The sequence below is a fragment of the Kogia breviceps genome, chromosome 17, assembly GCF_026419965.1.
Source record: "Kogia breviceps isolate mKogBre1 chromosome 17, mKogBre1 haplotype 1, whole genome shotgun sequence".
Lineage (NCBI taxonomy): Eukaryota > Metazoa > Chordata > Mammalia > Artiodactyla > Physeteridae > Kogia > Kogia breviceps.
This window is the reverse complement of record NC_081326.1, coordinates 76307846-76326069: the sequence shown is the minus strand read 5'-3', so window position 1 is coordinate 76326069 and position 18224 is coordinate 76307846. Positions and strand designations below refer to the sequence as shown.

The window sequence follows — 18224 nt, the reverse complement described above, 5'->3', positions numbered from 1 at the left end:
ATGGCGAGAGGGCCGGGGGTGGGGGGCTTCCGGAAGAGGGTCTAAGGATGCGTCCGCCCGGTTAGGAAGCAGCTTGGGCCCCAGGATTCTCCTCGGAGAAGGAGGCTCAGCCGCGGTCTCCAGCAAGTGGGCACCTGTCCCCTCATTTTATTAATAAAGCAGAGCAGTGATGTCACCAGGCTCTCCGTGAGCCAGCCACTCCACTGACCGACTCTTCCTAACTACGAGAAAGGAGTCCAGGGGTCCTCGGGAGGCCCTGCGGCGGGTTCCACGAGGCCTTGAGTTGCCGCCGTCCACTAGACGCGGGCGTCTGGGCTGCCCTGCCATCCTAGAAGGGGGGCCCAGCCAGCAGGCGCGGTGACCTCGGCACTGAGGCTCAGGCCTGGTGGTCCTGGGCCGCCAGACAGATGCTGCTGGGTGCCAGGCTGGCAAAGCAGCGTGGGCCGGGGGTGGGCAGCTGCTGCTACGGCCCAGCGGGAGGCCTGGACGAGACCGTGGGGCGGCGGCTGAGGGTTAGAGCTCGCGCTGCCGGCCGGCCTGGTTCAGCGCCCGTCTGCTCGCCTCCCGCGGCCCCGCTGCCGCCTCCACCCCGGGCAGCGCTAGTCTTTGTCCCGTGGCCTCTCACTGAGAGGACTGGAGGTTGGATGAAACAAAACGGGCATTTCAGCAAACGCTTCGAAGTTCACCACCCCCTCAGCTCTGGTTCTCACACGAGGGCACTTTCTTCTTTAGTGACAGAGAGGTCCTCCCAGCTCATTCGCGAGAACGGGGGCTGGAGGCCACGCTCTGCTGAGGGCAAGCACGGCGCTCCCCGCGCCCTGGCCCGGGCCCGCGAGCCGCCGCGCTGCGGCTGCATCTGAAACGTCCGACAAAGTGGAATCTTCCAGACACTTGACGACAGGGCCTCGCCTGACCACTGGGTCACAGCTGGCATCCCACGATTCAGACACCCCTTGAGACTCTCCTGGGAGGCTGGAGACGGGGCCGCCTGGACAGACCGCCGCCCACCGCCCCCAGAGGGCGAAGTCGTCCTTACAGGAAGCAATGGTCTGGAGTCGGACGGTGAACTCCTCTTCTCCAGTTAGGAAGGTGGGTTCAAGTGCCGCGTCCGCGATAACGAGCACGACTGGAGTCTGAGCCCAGGTCTGCCTCGCTCGGGCCCTCACTCTTCATCGGCGACGTGCACGCCAGCCAGAGGGCAGGCGGCTCGCGGGGTCGTGTGGATGGTGCAGGTGGTGATAGCGATGTCGACGGGGGGTGGAGAGGAGACGGCGGGACGCAGTGACAGTGGTGGTGGTTGTATGTATGGTGTGCAGTGGAGGTGGTGGCTTTGACCGTGGCGACAGGAGTGACGGGGGTGGAGAGGTCAGTGGGGATGGTTGATGGTGGGGGTCACGGTTACGATGGGGGGTGTGGTAGGGGTGACAGTAATAGTGGTAGTGGGTGAGGATGCTGGTGACGGGGGTTGCCATGGTCTGGATGTTTGTATACCCGCCCCCCAATTTAACTGCTGAAGTCCTGACCCCTGAGGTGATGGTATTTGGAGGTGGGGGCTTTGAGAGGTGATCAGGGTATGAGGGGTGGAGCCTTGGTTTGGATTAACGCCCTTAAAAAAGAGGCCCCAGAGAGCCCCCTCGCCCCTTCCGTCATGTGAGGACACAGTGAGGTCTGCAGTCCACAACCAAGAAGAGGGCTTTCACCAGAACCCTACCACCCTGGCACCCTGACCTTGGATTTCCAGCCTCCGGAACGGTGCGACGTAAATTTCTGTTGTTTGCGAGCCACCCCGTCGGTGGTCTGTTCAGAGCAGCCCGGGCGGAGGAAGGCGGGGATGAAGGTAGCGTGGGGGCAGGGGTGCTGGTGCTGAAAGGGGGCAGCGAGGGGCTCGAGGTGATGGTGGGCCTGGTGGTTTCAAGGGTGGCGGCGATGTTGGGGGTGGTGGGTGCTGTGGACTGGATCGTGCCCCCTGCCCAGAGTCTTGAGACGAAGCCCTAACCCCCGCAGGACAGTGTTTGGAGACAGGGCTTCTAGGAGGTAATTATGGTGAGAGGAGGTCATGAGAGTGGGGCCCTAATCTGATAGGACTAATGCCTGTATCAGAAGAGGACGGTCGCTCTCAGTTTCTCTCTTTCTCACAAGCCAAGAAAAGGCCCCGTGAGAACGCTTCAAGAAGTCAGCCATCTCCTAGCCAAGAGAGCTCTCAGCAGCCACCTAACAGGCTGGCGCCCTTATACTGGACTTCCCAGCCTCCAGAACTGTGAGAAATAAACGTCTGTTGTTTAAGCCACCTGGTCTGTGCTATTTTGTTGCAGGGTTCTGAGCTGACTGAGACGGTGGGGATGGTGAGGGTGACGGTGGTGGTGATGGTGATGACGGTGATGGTGACGGTGATGGTGATGGTGATGATGGTGATGACGGTGATGGTGGTGATGGTGATGATGGTGATGACGGTGGTGATGACGGTGATGGTGACGGTGATGGTGATGGTGATGGTGATGATGATGATGATGGTGATGACGGTGGTGATGATGGTGATGATGGTGATGATGGTGGTGGTGATGATGGTGATGATGGTGATGGTGACGGTGATGGTGATGACGGTGGTGATGACGGTGATGGTGATGACGGTGGTGATGATGGTGATGATGGTGATGATGGTGGTGGTGATGATGGTGATGGTGGTGATGATGGTGATGGTGGTGATGGAGATGGTGGTGATGACGGTGATGGTGGTGATGGTGATGATGGTGATGACGGTGGTGATGATGATGATGGTGATGACGGTGATGGTGATGACAGTGGTGATGGTGATGATGGTGGTGATGATGGTGATGACGGTGGTGATGACGGTGGTGATGACGGTGATGGTGATGATGATGGTGGTGATGACGGTGGTGGAGGGGGTGGCGGTGCCATGGAAGAAGTGATGTGACAGCGATTACACAACTTGCAAGTGGAACACTCAGAATTCAGAGCCTGGACCGTGGGCCGTGGGTCTCACGTGAGTGCCTCTTGCTGAGGGTGGCGCGGGGGCACACAGGTGGCACGTGAGCCTGCAGGCCTGCCTGGGACGGCCCTCCAGGGTACCACCTCCCGCCTCCGCAGGCTCACTCTCATCTTGCCAGGGGAGACACCTAGATCCTGTGGGCTCCTGACGTGGCATTTTATGTTTATTGAGAAAAGTGTGGCACCTGCCCAGTTCAGGGAATGTGCCTTCCTTGTGCGGTGCTTAGGCTGTAAATGGAGGGCCCGTTTCCACTTGGCTCCCCCCGGCAGGGGCTGGGGTGGCAGGAGATGGACGGCTCCCCAAGCGGCCCCTGCCCATGGAAGCGGGCGGTAGGCGGTAAGTTGCTGGGTGACGGGCTGGCTCGGATAGGTCCTGGGGCCGAGCTGGGCTGGGAGGAGGGCCCGGGAGGGAGGGCAGCGTGTGGGAGTCCTGACTCTGCAGGGGAGAGGCCAGTGTCTAGGGGTGTCTCAGCTCCTCCCCGAGGCTCCCTAGTCTCTGCCCCAACCTGGGTCTGGCTGGGGGTACACAGGGCCCTGGGGACAGCCTGGTTCTGGGATGGGCGGCACCGTGAGGGCGGAGGGTGCAGAGCAGCCCCCAGTCGGTCTCGGCGTCCCCCACCCTTTCCAGGAGGAGAGGTGTTTGGGGCCATTACAGAAGTGGACCTGAGGGCCTGCGGACGCCTGCTGGGGGCTGGGCCGGGGTGTCTGTGGAAAGGCCCCCGTTTCTCAGCTCAGGGCCCTGAAACCTCACCCCGACCTCCGGGCTGGGGATCAGACCACCGCCCCCAGAGGCCACATCCGGGCCTCCCCGCCTGCTCTTCTCCTCTGCTCTCCGTCCCCGTAGTTAGTCCCCCACCCCTAGATGCGATGCACCCCGGAGGGCCTGGCCTCCTTCTGGGTGGACAAGGGCAGGGCCAGCAAAGACCACCGTCTGCAGGAGGGCTGAGGGGCCGGGCCAGCGGGCACCAGGCCTGGATTCAGAGACCGGACAGAGGGAGAGAGCGAGGGAGGGGTGGCGGGAGAGTGCCAGGCGGGGGCCCAGGCAGGAGGGTAGCAGAGGGCACGGCGGCCGTGGGTCTGGGCGAGCAGGCCGCGGTGGGGAGGGCCCTGGAGCCCAGCCCTGCCTCCACCCGAGACCTGAGGGGTCCCAGAGCCCCTCACCTCCAGCTGAGGGGCAAGGCCGGCGCCTCCAGGCAAGACACCTGTCCACAGGGCAGTCATGGGCCGGCGCCAGCATGGGGCGGGGCGGGCCTGCTTCCGGAGCCGGTGGGCAGCGCCGACCCCCAGGACGGCTGGCTCTACCCTTCCTCGCTCTGAGGCCCAACCCGGCCTGAGCCTGCGGCCCCCCGGCCCTGGTGCCGGGCCTCCTCTTAGGGCCCCGTCCTCTGATGTGCTGCCCCACCCCCGCCCCGGGGCCTCATGCCCAGTCTGCGTGGCCAGGGAGGAGCGAGGGTGTGTTTAGAAGGATCCATGAAGTGGGGTGAGGGCGGGGACACCCATGGCGGTCTGGACCGTGCACCCAGCTCCTCGGCCATCTCAGGACATTCCTGACTCTTGGGACGTCACAGTCTCCCGGGCCAGCCTGCCGGAGCTCAGCCAGGGGAGGGAGGGGGGGGCCAGGAGGAGGCGGGCGCTGTGCCAGGATGGCGGAAGTAGCCTAGTGGTCTCTGCGGGCCTCCGGGATCTGCACTGGCTTGTGGGGATCACACAGGCACCCCCGAACCAGGAGGAGACACAGTGCCAGCATGTGGTAGGGCAGGCAAATGTCTGAGACGTCATCACCCTCCCTGAGCTCCCCCAGCCACCCGGCACGGTGGCCCCCCCCACCCCCAGGGAGCGCTTCCCGAGGTCGCTGCCGCCCCCTGGTCAGGCAGCTGCCTGGACACGGATCTTAGGACCAAGGATGCCGAAGAGGGGACGTGGGTTGGGAACGAGGCATGCGGGTCAGGGGTCCTGCTGACCCGCCCCCCAACCTGAACCTCCGAGGGGCAACCCTCCCCCATCAGCTGAAGAAACGGAGGCTCAGAGGGTGTGCGGAGTAGCCCAACCCTGGACTTTGACAGAGGCCGACGGCAGCGGACAGACAGGATCGGCCTCAGGGCATTTGCTCACCAGCGGGTTCCCCAAGCACATTCCCCACCCTCTCTGCACCTCAAGTTCCTCATCTGTAAAATGGGTGACAATGATGGTTTGCCCAGCCTGTTCCAAGGTGCAGGGAAGTGCTCGGCACACAGTCGGGCCCCTTCTCCCGCACGCCTTCTGTGTCGACCCTCTTTCCAGAGAGACCCCAAAGCAAGAAGGGGACCCTGGCAGGTGGGGCCGGCTGCGTAATTGGCGGGGTCCGTGGCAGAACAGAAGCACAGGCCCTTTGTTCAGAGTCAGGAAGAACTACAGGGCAGCTGCGGCAGAGCACAGAGCCGGAGGGAGTGCACGGTGCCCCAGGGACAGATGCCCGTCGAGGCGCCCTGTGGGGCTGCCCGGGGACGTGTCCAGCTGAGACCTGGGGCCAGGAGGCTGAGGCCCGGCAGACACCAGGGCCCTGAGGGCCAAGGATCATCGCGGCCCATGCCTGGCATCTGAGAGGCCGACAGCAGACAGGGAGGTGCCCCCCTCCAGGGGCGGGGAGGGGAGCGGGGGAAAACGCCAGCCTGGGGTCGCCCGGGAGCCTGCAGCTGGGCAGGGCACCCGGGTTGGCGGCCGTGGGATCAGGAGCCCAGGAGGGAGGCTTCAGCTGGACCGGGTGGCCTGTGGACGTGGACGAGATGGCCAGGTGGGGCAGGCAGCCTGAAGGGCGGGGGGCTCAGGCCCCAGCCCCCAGGGCGGGGAGGGAGGGGCAGCAGAGACTGTGGAGGAGGGCGGCGGGCCCGCGGAGGAGCTGGGACACAGCCCGCCTTCCCTGCCGCAGCCCGCCGCCTGCACCTGCGTGGGGAAGCTCCTTGCGCCGTCACACGAGTTATTCTCAGCCTCTCTCCTTTTATGGCTCCGGAAGTGAGCGGTGGAGGCTGGCGCACCGTGCTCGCGCTGAGATGGAAATGGAAACACAGAGAACAGAAGGACAGCAGCCACCACCCCCTCCCTGGCACGGGTATCCTCAACACCCAGCTCCGGGGGCGTCCAGCCGAGCCAGCTGGCAGAGAACCACTCATCCTGGCTGAGGGGCCAGCAACCCTTGGGGTTCCTGCTGCACGATCTGGGCCTGCCTGGGCGTCCAGGGAGGCGGCGGCGGCCACATGCAGCCTGGCTGGAGCCCAGCGGGGTGGAGAGGAGGGGGCGGCCACCCAGCTCCAGGCCCCCAGGCAAGCTGGCGAGCCCTCCCGCTCCTCCCGCCCCTGGCGGCCGGGGCCACCTGCGGACACTGGGACGGTGGCTCTCCCCTCATCCCTGACCCTTTAAAGAGCCCTCAAACCAGCCCATCGGCCTCCCCTGCACCCACGTCACCCCGCTCGCCCTCAGGCTGTCCCTGCCTGGCAGAGCCCCTCCGGGCTGCTGGCACACTTGGGGTATGGGGGCACCTCTGGCCGGACGGAGACTCTTCAGGGCAGGAAGCAGGGGTCTGTCCACTTCCTGTGCCCAGAGCAAGCTCAGGGCCTGGCAGTCAGCGAGCAGGAGTGCGGCTTGGCTGGAGAGATCACGGGGTAGCCGAGCACACACACTTGGACACACTCGGACACACACACGCACACGCTCGCAAACTCTCACACTCGCAACACACTCATAAACTGGCTCGCGCAGGAAGACGCCGTGCTCAGGGGCTCCAAGGGGGGCACGTAAGAGGGAGGACAAGTCTCACAGAAGACGGGCTTAACACCACACTGGGAGGCTGGGAAGCCTTCCTGGAGGTGGTGACCCTGGCTCAGAGGTTGACCCCACGTAAGCCGTGCTGAGCTTCTATGCTTAGGTTTCGAAACCGGGCAGGCCTCTGTGAGCTAAACAAGGGGCGGCAGGCGGCAGGCTGGCCGGGCATTCCTGTGGCGGGAATAGCGCACTCAGAGGCCCAGCCCTTTCGTCCTCACTGCCCACCACTGCCATCCACCCCCGTTGTATGATGAGGATGGCGGGAACAGAGGGGTTAAGTGATTTGCAGGAGGTGGCACAGCAGATGCCCTGGGGAGAAGTGGTGGTGGGGGGAGGGCAGGTGCCTGACTCCCGTCCCGGCTCTGTGGACACGCAGACCCGGGCAGGGCACCTGCCAAGCCGAGGGGACATGTAGCTCCAGATGCCGTGTGGGTGGTCGCCCAGCGAGCAGCATGCACGGAGGTGTCCTCGGCCTCAGCGCTGTCCGGTGTCCTTGCCCCTCACACCTGCCTCCTGGCTCCACCCCAAGCCCCCTCCCCTCGTCTCACCTCGCTGATGCCCCAGCAGGCACCCTGGAAGCTGCAGCTGCTCCTTGAAAAGCGCGAGCCTCTGAGCAGGGGCGCAGCCTGCTGGCGCCCGCAGTGCTGAGGGAGGTGGCCCAGCAGGCAGCACACCTAGGGCCACACGCAGCCCGGCGTCCTCCAGGGACTGTGTGGGGGTCACGGCGATGGCCCTGTTTCATGGGGCAACCCGCACTTCCCTGCTACCTCCCCTTGCTCAGCGCCTGACAAGTCGGGCTCCGGAAGTGTTGTTTGATCAGCTGATTCACCTCACAGCTGAGCAGGGCAGAGCTATGGCTGTACCCACTCTACGGGCGAGGAAACTGAGGCCAGGGAGTGGTGGGGCCGAGGGGACTCACCCACAGTCACGCAGGAGGTGAACAATGCTCACAGCGCCTCCGGAAGCTGGCGGCCCATCCCCGCATCCTCTCACCAGCCTTTCCTGGCTCTGGCTTCCCGGCTGAGGGGTTTGGACCGGCCTCAGACCCTCTCGGGGCCTCGGTTTCCCTTCTGCCGTGGCTGGGGGTGGTGAGGAGTGAAGGTCCTTTGAGGATGGGCTCCCCACCCCCATGCCTATGGCCCCGCGGCTCGGCCCCCTGGCCTGGAGGGTGCAAGGAGCAGCCGGGTCGGGAGCCGCTGTGCCAGGATCATCGGAAAAATACAAAACTTTCCTTGGAGACCGGACCGGGAGGCGCTAAGGCAGGAGGCGGGAGGGAGGACGGGCTGGAGTGTGGAGGCCCGCAATGAACAGGCTGCCGGTTCCAGGGACAGGACGCAGCGCACACCCTGCCAAACTGGGAGAGAGGAGGAAGCCCGGGAGGAGGGGCAAGGATGGGAAACACATGTCCCTGCGGCTCGTGCCCAGCGCCGCTGCTTCCCACGGCCCCATCCCGGGGCAGCGTGTGCCCTGCCCTGGCCTCCCGGGGTCTCTGAGGGCCCGCTCTGCTGCAGCAGACACCGCGGGCAGGTGTGGCAGACGGACCCCAGCTGTGTCACCTGCTGGCCCAGGGCCTGGGGAGGGTCCCCGGCTCGCAGAACCTCTGTGAGATGAGGGAGAACATCTCCCGAGACAGGAACCCGCCAGCCCTGGCATCTCTCCGCCCCTCCACTTCCCGCCTGGACGCTCTCCTTCCCGATCTCAGCTCTAACCCCTGTGTCCCGGGCCCTCGCCCGTCCCGGTCTCTCCCTCCCCGCGGTCCAGCCCCGCTGCAGGTGGTCTCGAGGAGGGTGGTGGCTGGACGCCGGCCGTGGCGGGGACAGGCCCGCGGGGGGCCTGGCGTCCTCCCAGCTGCCTGGGCTCAGACCCCTTCTTCCAGCTGCTCCCCTAGCGCCTCCGCTCGCCCCTCATCACCGGGGCCTGTGCAGACGTCCCTGGCCCCAGTGCTGCCCTGTGGGGCAGAGCAAGGAAGGAGCACCGCAGCCCCTCCCGAGCGGCCACGGGAGGGGGTCCTGACCACGTCCCACCTCCCAGATCCCAGAAGTGACACTCTGACGGGGGCCTGTCGGCACGGGAAGTCCTCGGGCGGGGGCCAGGTGAGGCAAGAGGGCCGGCACTCGGCCTCGCTGGACGCCAGGCCCTGGCACTGTCACCCCATTTTACAGGTGGAAAGTTGAGGCTCACGTGGGCAATGGCCAAATGTTTCCCAAGCATAAAGGGAGGGAGAAGGGCCCATAACTTTGTCCGTTCCACGGCTCATCCCGAATGTGTGCTCTGTTCCAGGCTCCGGAGACTCAGCTGTGAGGTGGAGACACGGGCCCTGGTGCCAGAGTCGCAGCCAGTGAGAGGGAAGCGGCAACCGGGGGAGGCCTGGATTCGGGCCGAAGGAAGGAGCGGCCTGGTGCGGGGAGCCGGGGCAGGCGGGCGGCCAGAAGCAGCTGCGGCCGAGTTGGGAAGATCCCGCAGCACCGGGACGCCGGGGCCTGGAGGTGTCTTTGGCAGGCTCCCGGCGGGCACGAGGAGACGGAATGAGGCCACGTGAGCCAGGACGGTCCCACTGGGCGGCAGGACAGGCAGTGGGTACGTGCGGAGGGGGGGCACTTGGACCCCAGGCCAAAGCCAGGCAGGAAGGGTCAGGTGAGAGTCATGGGCGATAGCCACCCCGGCCCAGCTTCTCCTCCGCCAGCAGCTGCCACAGCGGCTCCTGGGCAGGTGGCGGCCACGATCGGCGGGGCTGGGCCGGAGAGTGCGGGGAGGTGCGGGAGGTGCGGGAGGTGCGGGAGGTGCGGGAGCTCTGCCCCAAGGCGCTCCTGCGAGCGAGCGGGCTGTGGCCGGGGGCCCTGCTCGAGGGCAGGCCAGCTCTGGCCCCTAGGAGGGCCGGGGAGGGAGCTCGGGTTGCACGGCCTGTCCTGCCCTGCTGAAGGGTACCTCCAGCACCTCTGGGGGCCCAGTGGCCATCACCGAGGGGTCTGCAGAGGCCGGTGTGTGAGCCCCGTCGGGGAGCACTTGGTCACAGAGCAGCCTTGGGAAGGCAGGAGCTGCTGGAACGGAGGGGGCTGTCCGGGGAAAGTGGAGAGACCCAGGGCTCTGTTTGGGGTGGGTTTCCTGAGGCTGTGGACTTGCGAGGAGATCCCCCCCCCCAAAATAAGCATCTTAGCATCAGGAGAGCAGCACCTGGGGTCTGGGAGCCCCAGAGGGGCTGGACTGGGGGCTGCATGGCTCCCAGCGCTGGGCGGACCCTCCTGTGGTCACCCTGCCTGCCCACCCTGCCCCGCAAAGCCCCCATCTTCTAAGGCAGGAGAGGCCTCAGGAGCTGTCAGGCCCGGGGAGCAGAGGACCAGCTTGGCCCTGAGAGTCGGGGAAGCCCAGGCCCCCTGCCTCCTGGCCCAAGCCCGGCTCCCCGCACCACCTGCCCCTGCTCGGCCTGCGGCCCTGAGTCGTCCTCCTCCGGGCGAGGCTGCCTGTGGGAGGGCCGCGCGGAGGAGCAGGGCGGACGCGGCCCCCACCTCAGGCACGGGAGCTGGCCAGGCCTCCTTCGCGGAGGCGGAAGAGCGGAGCCTGAGGCTGCAGTGTGGGGTGTGCTGAGGGCTTCTGGGGTGAAAGCTGGCAGCGATTAGGTGTTCCCGGAGCAGCGGCTGTGGCCTGTCACCTGTCACGGCGGCCTTGCGAATGCAGCCTCTGGGCCGTGCCCCCCTCCCCACGTCAGGCTGGGCTGGCCAGGCAGAGGGGCCACCAAGGGTCTGGGTCAAGACCAGCCCTGCCTGCTGGGCTGCCCTAAGATCCCCTCTCCTGCCTGCTTCCCCGCACAAAGGGGATGCCTCCCCTTCCAGTCTCCTGCCTGGGCCGTCCAGCTGGTCAGGGCTCCTGGGTCTGGGTGCCGGCCCCCGGAGGCCACATGGCCTCTGTCAACCGTGGGAGGAAGTGGAGGGGTGGCTCCTGGTCACTCGAGTGATGGCTCTGGCACTCCCACCGCACGCGTGTGCACGCGCGTGCGCACACACAACGCAGGTGTGTGAGCGCGGTCCCTGTCCAGCTGGTTCTTCGCGTGCCTTTCCAGAGCAGGGCCCTCGGACGCAGGCCTGGGCTCGTCCAGACGCGGTCGCGGGCTCGCGGTTCCGCTCAGGCCCCGCGGGGACCAGCCCGCTCGCCGCCGCACGGGCGTCTTACGCACAGGCTCGCGCGCTCAGGCCTGCAGCCAGTCTCCTGCTCGGGATTCCTGTTCTCTCAGCTTCTGGCCCGACTCCCCCCCCCCGCCCCGCTCCGCGCTGCCCCTCCACCCTCCCCTCTCTGCTCACCCACTTGCCTTTAATTAGAAATGCCAGGAGAGCGATTTTGGGGGGAGTTTCTGCCAGAGACGTTCCCCCCACCAAGGGTGGAAGCTCGCAGAGGGAAAGGAGGTGGCAGATTGCCTCTGGGGGGCGGTGCTCCCAGGAGACCGGCAGGGGTGGCAGGGAAGGGGCCTCCAAGGGGGGCAGGGAGTGGGGATTCCAGAGCAGGGGTACCCGCGTGCCCCTGAGTGTGCTAACGAAAGCCGGGGCCGGCGGGCCAGATGGCTGGACGGGGGGAGGTTGGCTGCGTGGGGAGCTATGAGTATCTCTGTGGGGAAGGGGGATAAGTGTGCAGTGTGTGTGTGAGAGCGGAAGACCCAGTAGCAGGGCTAGGGCGTCTTGACTCGCCTTGGTTGTGTGTGGCCATGGGCAGCTATGTGCTACCTGTGCCCGTGGAGCAGTAGAGGACCTGGACCCGCACCCATCGCGACAGGGACCCAGGGGGAGGGCCCCTCCGTACCACTGTTGCCAGGGAGGCAGAAGGGGCCTCCCTCCCGCGGGAATCTCAGCTTCCGGAGCCCCATTCCTTTTATGGTGTTCTGCTTCTCTACCTCTCCTGACTGCATCAGGCCGCCAGCACCCTGCCCCCCGCAGAGGTCTTGGAGCTTCTGACCGGTTCAGCTGTGGCCCGGGGGTTCAGGGCCTACACCCTGTGGTGGGTGGAGGGTCCCTCCGTCTCCTCCATATCCCCACCCCTACCCCGCTGCCCCGAGAGCAGCTGCCAGGTTTCCCGGGAGGCATTAAGTAGAGAAGTCTTGGGCCTCAGCAAAGACCTGGGAGAGGGGGGCACGGGGCAGTCCTGTCCAGCTACTGCCCCTAGGCGACACACACTCACACCAAGGCCAGGGGCCCTGGGAGAGCCAAGGCCTGGTTGCCTGTCCCTTACCCGGAGCGCAGGACCAGCCCAGGGCCTGGACGCAAGGGCACCCGGGGCGGGGATAAGACAGAAGCTCAAGGCCGCGTCCGGGAGCTCACACCTGACACCTGGGAGTGTGTGTTGTGTGCACGTGAAAACTCCTGGAGAGCTTCAGCCCAAGGGAAAGAGGGTCTGAATACTGGGGTCGTTGCCACGCCTCACCTGTGGCTGAACATCCCGCAGACCCGGACTGGGCAAGATCAGATCTGTGGCCGGCGGCCCAGGAGAGCAGAGCCCAGCGCCCCCGCCCCCCGCCCCAGTCAGGACACCGCAGACGCAGGAGGAAGCTGACCCTGAGGCCCGGGGGAGGGGCTTCCTCCTTACCTCTGGCTGGGGGCAGCGGGGCGCTCACCGGGCCTCTCTGCCCGGCGCTGGCTGGCGGGGGTGCCGTCGCCGGCCTGTTCCCAGTACCGTCGCTGGGTCCCACGGGCTGAATGGGTCAGGGAGGGGGCGGTGCGAGCGAGCGCATTAGTCACCCCGCCGCCCGCCGCCGGGTGTGCAGGGGGTGGGTCCTCCCTCCGCCGGGAGCGCGGGCCGTGGGCGCGGGGAGGCGGGCCGGCAGGCTGGGGGCGCGGGCGGGGAGCCTGCGCGCGGGCCAATGGGAGCCGTGGCTCGGCGACGGCGCCGCCCACGGCCCGCGCTGGCGGCATAAAGAGCCGGCGGCCGAGGCTGAGCGCAGAGCTCGGGTGCCGGGTGCTCCGGTCCGCGGACGCCGAGACCAGCCGCTGCTCCGCGGGACCCTCCGCCACGCGCAGCTCCGCGTAGCCGGCGCCCGGCAGCTCCTCGTCGGCCCGCCTCTGCCGCCCCGCCTGTCCGAGCATCGCCGCCACCCGCGAGCGAATGGAGCTGGACCAGAGGGCGGCCGGCGGCCTCCGCGCCTACCCCGCGCCCCGCGGCGGGCCGGTGGCCAAGCCCAGCGTGATCCTGCAGATCGGTAAGTGCCGGGCGGAGATGCTGGAGCACGTGCGGAGGACCCACCGGCACCTGCTGACCGAGGTGTCCAAGCAGGTGGAGCGGGAGCTGAAGGGACTGCACCGCTCGGTGGGCAAGCTGGAGGGCAACCTGGATGGGTACGTGCCCACGGGCGACTCTCAGCGCTGGAAGAAGTCCATCAAGGCCTGCCTGTGCCGCTGCCAGGAGACCATCGCCAACCTGGAGCGCTGGGTCAAGCGGGAGATGCACGTGTGGCGGGAGGTCTTCTACCGGCTGGAGAGGTGGGCCGACCGCCTGGAGTCCATGGGCGGCAAGTACCCGGTTGGCAGCAACCCCTCCCGCCACACCGTCTCCGTAGGTGTCGGGGGTCCCGAGGGCTACAGCCACGAGGCCGACACCTACGACTACACGGTCAGCCCCTATGCCATCACCCCCCCGCCGGCCGCAGGCGAGCTGCCCGGACAGGAGGCGGTGGAGGCCCAGCAGTACCCGCCCTGGGGGCTGGGAGAGGACGGGCAGCCAGGCCCCGGCGTGGACACGCAGATCTTCGAGGACCCGCGGGAGTTCCTCAGCCACCTGGAGGAGTACCTGCGCCAGGTGGGCGGCTCCGAGGAGTACTGGCTGTCACAGATCCACAACCACATGAACGGGCCGGCCAAGAAGTGGTGGGAGTTCAAGCAGGGCTCCGTGAAGAACTGGGTGGACTTCAAGAAGGAATTCCTGCAGTACAGCGAGGGCACGCTGTCACGAGAGGCCATCCAGCGTGAGCTGGACCTGCCGCAGAAGCAGGGAGAGCCCCTGGACCAGTTCCTGTGGCGCAAGCGGGACCTGTACCAGACGCTGTACGTGGATGCCGAGGAAGAGGAGATCATCCAGTACGTGGTGGGCACCCTGCAGCCCAAGCTCAAGCGCTTCCTGCGGCCCCCGCTGCCCAAGACCCTGGAGCAGCTCATCCAGAAGGGCATGGAGGTGCAGGACGGCCTGGAGCAGGTGGCCGAGCCCTCCAGCCCCCGCCTGCCCCCCGAGGAGGAGAGCGAGGCCCTCACGCCAGCGCTCACCAGCGAGTCTGTAGCCAGTGACCGGACCCAGCCCGAATAGAGGGCGCCGGCCCCCCGCCTGCCCGCCGTGGCCTCTGCCCACCGGGACTTCTGAGCGGGCCGACCCCCCCCGCAGGGGGAGCCCTCGTCCTCGTGCAGCTGTGGACACCCACCTCGGCCTCCTAGCCTGACTCTAACCGACACGTGTGATTCAGATGTGGGCAGCGTCCCCCAAACAGCAAAGGGGCCCCCCTTCCCTGCAGGGCCCTGCCCCCCGCCCTCCCTCGGTCTGTCTTCCCCAGCATGGGCCGGCCTGGGCCAGCGACCCCGCCCTCCACACTCTCAGGCCATGACAGCTTCCCCGTCCTGCTCCATGTCCCGGCCCTCTGGGCACTCAGAAACCCAGTATGCACATGGCACGGGCCAGCAGGCACCAAGCTCGAGGGACACCCCAGAACGGAAGCTCTGGCGGAACCGGTGCCCCAGGAGCCTGGGCTTCTGGGGAGCCACCTCTCCTGGCAGTCGCCTCGTAGCCGACTGGCACCCCTGCCACGGCCCAGGGCAGCTGGCCAGCCTCGGGCAGTGTGGCTCCCTCCCCCTGGAAGAGAGCGAAGCCAATAACGGCGGCGGCGGCAGCAGTGGCAGCAACAGACCTGGCGCCCCGTGCCTCCTGGCCCCTCAGGTGAGCCCCTGCCCCACGGCACCGCCGCCGGGGGGCGCCCTAGAGCCGGGAGGGCCGGGCCCAGCCCACTTCCCAGGCGAGGCTCAGGGCCATGCGCATCCCCAGCAAGTTAGCTGCCCGGATGGGGTGGATGGGGGGGGGTGATGGGGGGGGAGGCGGGGAAGGAGCAGAGACCCCGGGGACCAGGGAGAGGGAGCTGGGGCGGGAGCAGGGCTGGGGGAGGTTGCCGAGCCAGCTCTCACACCGACCGTGTGTCCTCTCTCGCCTCAGCACCACTGATTCAATGCCAGCCTGGGGAGGGACCGAGCCCCGCTCGATGACTCACCCCTGGCAGCCGGAAGGTCCCACAGGGCCAGGGTCCTCAAACCCGGCCGAGGCAGCAGCCGGCCCTCGGAGCCAGGAGAGTGACCACAGGTAATGCAGGACACCCCGTCCCTCGGCTGTCCTCACACGGGGCCCTTAAGCTCCTCCTCAGCCCCCAGGTCCCAAGCCCCCCCTCCAGTCCTCCGGGTGAGCTGAGAAGCAGCCCTGGGAGAGCAGCCCCGTGACGTCCACCGCATGCCCTTCCTGTGCAGCCCCTCCCGGCCTTGGCCTGTCCCTGAGTCCCTGACCATCCGCTCTTCCTTCCTTTCAGGTCTCAAGGCTCCCGCGGAGCCTTTGCCGCTGTGCCTGGCGATGCCTCCTCTCCTCTCCCCCTGCAAGCTGCCTGCGTGAGAGGAGAAGTCTGAGGCCGGCGAGAGGCAGGTGGTGAAGACGGGCCAGCGTGAGGGCCGGGGCCTGCTGCTGTGCCCGCCCCGCTGGCCATCCACCCGCCCGCCCGCCCCCAGGGCCGCCACCCCGGGCCGCCACCCCGGGCCTGGCCTCGTCCCAGCCCAGGAACCGCTGCCCGCTGCGCGGCCATCCTCTCCTGCCAGAGCTCGCCACGAGGCCTGGGGCTGAGGCCAGAGCCGCTGGCCCTGCCTGGTGGCCCCAAGCCCAGCCCCGGGAGACTCGGCAGCCTTTGCTCCTGGGGCTCATATGGGCCCTCTACGAGGCCCTGCCGTTGCCCAGGCCTGGACCCCCGCCTCCCCCGGGGCACCGACACCCTGGTGCCGCCGGCCCCTCGTGTCTGCAGCCCGAGCGGGCCTGGTTGCGGGTTCCCCCTTTCTGCCTGTCCACTGGGGGTTCCCAGCTCCGGGGGAATGACGCTTACAGGTAACTCTGCCAGCTCCCCCAGATTTTATTTTTGCACATAAGCCATAACCCATACTCCCAGGCTGGCGCAGGCAGCAGGGAGGCCCCAGGGTCCTCAGGAGGGTGTAGCCAACTCCCCGTCCCCCCAACGGATCAAGCCCTGAATGTGAGGCCAGGCTGTGTGTGTACCTTTGCCACCTTACCTGAAGACAGACTCTTTTTGTAAGATTTTGTTAATAAAACACTGAAACTTCTTGGTGTGTGTGTGCTGCTGTTTCTCTGCCGGCTGGGGCTGGCTGGACGGGGGCTGCAGAGAGAAGCAGCTCAGGGTGGCCAGTTCCTAGAACCCAGTGGGTACAGACTGAAGGGTCCCTGGGGACCTGAGACAGCCAGCGGTGGGAGTGACTGGGAAGGACCACTGTTCATGCTGAGCTGAGGACAGGGCCCCTGAACCCCCTGTACACTCTCTCAGCCACTGCCTGCCGGGGTGGGCGTCGGGGGGGGTGGTTTGCTGGGCACTCGTCTGCTGCCAGGACTCAGCCCACACAGAGGCCTGTGGGCCCAGGGGGGCCTCTCAGGCCCTGGATCCCTGGAGGGTGGGGAAAGATCCCTGCTGGGAGGGGACCCTGGCAAGTCCCAGCTGGAGGGTCATAAGCTTGGTCTCTCTGAGCCTCACATTCCCCGTCTGCAAAACCGGCGAGCCGTCAGTAATATAATCCATGCCGGGGCCCAAGACCTTAGAAATGAGGGCCATCCTCGCTGTGGGGGGGGGGAGGTGGGGGTCGACCTCACCTGCCTTCATGGGGGATGCCAGGTCCCTGAGAGAGATGGAGACATGGCCTGGAGGGGGCTCGAACCCAATACCAGCCACTGTTGAGTGAGAAGCTGGCCCGGGAAGGTAGACGCTGAGAGGGTTGTTCAGAGCGCTTGGCTCACTTGACGGTGGGGTGGCGGGGCCAGTCCAGAGTCCGCGGGGCACGTGAGACTCTCTGGCACGGCCTGGGCTGCCGTCCACAGGTGGGGTGTCTCCCTCGGTGAAGGCTCAGCTCTGCTTTTCAGGCCCTTCAACCCCGACTGACCCAGGCCCACCCAGATTCTCTCCCACCATCTGGCGTCAATCACACCCACAAAAGACCTTCAGAGCCACACGTAGATTAGGGTCTGATGGAATGCCTGGGGGCGGTGCCTAGCCAGGCTGACGGGTAAAAGTCCCCTCACAGCCGCCTCGGTCATCCACAGGTGCTTTTCGTCTGCCTGGGTGCCGGTCCTGCCCTCAGAAGGGGCTGCTTTGCTAGGTGGGGTGCCAGGCGGTGCCAGCTCAGCCCCCCGCCGCCCGCACGGCTGGGGCTGCCCCTGCTGAGAGGACGGAGCTGGAATGGACGGGGGACCTGGGGAGGCGGGAAAGGAGCCGAGAGCCGCCTGCTGCCGGGAGAGCCGTCCCCCTCCACGCAGAGGATGGCCCGAGTGTGATGCTACCTGGTGGAAGGCCGCCTCTTCCCTGTTCGCCTTTATTCCTTTTAAATCATGCAAGTGCGGACAAGGATGGGGAAGGAAATTGACAGGGGCAGGAGGCTGGCACCGTGGCGGTTCCTGAGAGCCGGTAGTTTCCCCAGGAGAACTACTACTGCCCGCATCAAAAGCTGGGGGCTGAAGATGCCTTTTCCTTTTAGTAAAAAGTTCCTGTGTGTAACTGGATGATTACGGAACAGGCAATCTGAGATGCAGCTCTGTGTCTCTGTGTCCCAAGAAAAGAGGTGGGAGGGCAGAGTGGGGTGTGGTGGCGTGGGTGGGGAGCCAGACCGCCAGCAGACATCATGAAGCCCACAGCCCAAGCCCCGGGAGCGCAAGCTCCCCCACTCTCCGTCCTGCCCATCCAGATATCACAGACCCGGTCTCCTCTCCTCCCTGGAGGGCCGGGAAGCTGAGGCCTGGGAGGGCAGAGACAGGACTGGGGCTGGGGGTGCCAGGATGCCCTGAGAGGCTAATCCTGCACACCCAGCCTGGAGGTGGCTTCTGAGCCAGGCGGGCTTGGGCTCAAGTCCCAGGGCCACTCTTTCTATAAAATCAAGTCTGCCTACATAGCTGATGTGAGGGTTCAAGGGCATGGTGCCGGCCAGAGCGGTCGCTCAGGATGTCACATGCGGCTGCCCCCAAGGCTCAGCCGAGGCCGTCGGCAGGGCCCCATGCCCCCAGTGGGCTTTCATGGCCCGTCAGGTTGGGTCTTATTGTGTTTGACTTCGTTGGCCACCCAGCGGTGTCACAGACTGTCTGTGCCCTGCGGGTGGGGGCGCATAGCCAGTAGCTGGCCCTGATGACGGGCTCCGCCAATGACGGGGTCTTCCGCGACGGGCCCCTTT

The 18224-nt window shown here is 66.5% G+C and overlaps 1 protein-coding gene and 1 long non-coding RNA gene across 2 annotated transcripts; one reads left to right on the top strand and one right to left on the bottom strand.

Annotated features, from left to right (window-relative positions):
* Positions 1 to 2947: 2947 nt before the first annotated feature.
* LOC136792915 (uncharacterized) lies at positions 2948 to 9566 on the bottom strand. Its single transcript, XR_010837524.1, has 2 exons — positions 7721 to 9566; positions 2948 to 6027 (listed from the first exon to the last, which is right to left on the bottom strand). It is a non-coding gene; the product is annotated as an uncharacterized lncRNA (long non-coding RNA).
* A 3072-nt stretch (positions 9567 to 12638) lies between these two features.
* On the top strand, positions 12639 to 16121 carry ARC (activity regulated cytoskeleton associated protein). Its single transcript, XM_059042569.2, has 3 exons — positions 12639 to 14694; positions 14965 to 15108; positions 15329 to 16121. Exon 1 carries the CDS (start codon positions 12883 to 12885, stop codon positions 14071 to 14073), a length of 1191 nt encoding a protein of 396 aa, XP_058898552.1. The 5' UTR covers positions 12639 to 12882; the 3' UTR covers positions 14074 to 14694; positions 14965 to 15108; positions 15329 to 16121.
* Positions 16122 to 18224: the final 2103 nt, after the last annotated feature.

Coding starts and splice junctions, on each gene's coding strand:
- ARC (XM_059042569.2), top strand. CDS start 12,883: ATGGAGCTGGACCAGAGGGCGGCCGGCGGCCTCCGCGCCTACCCCGCG.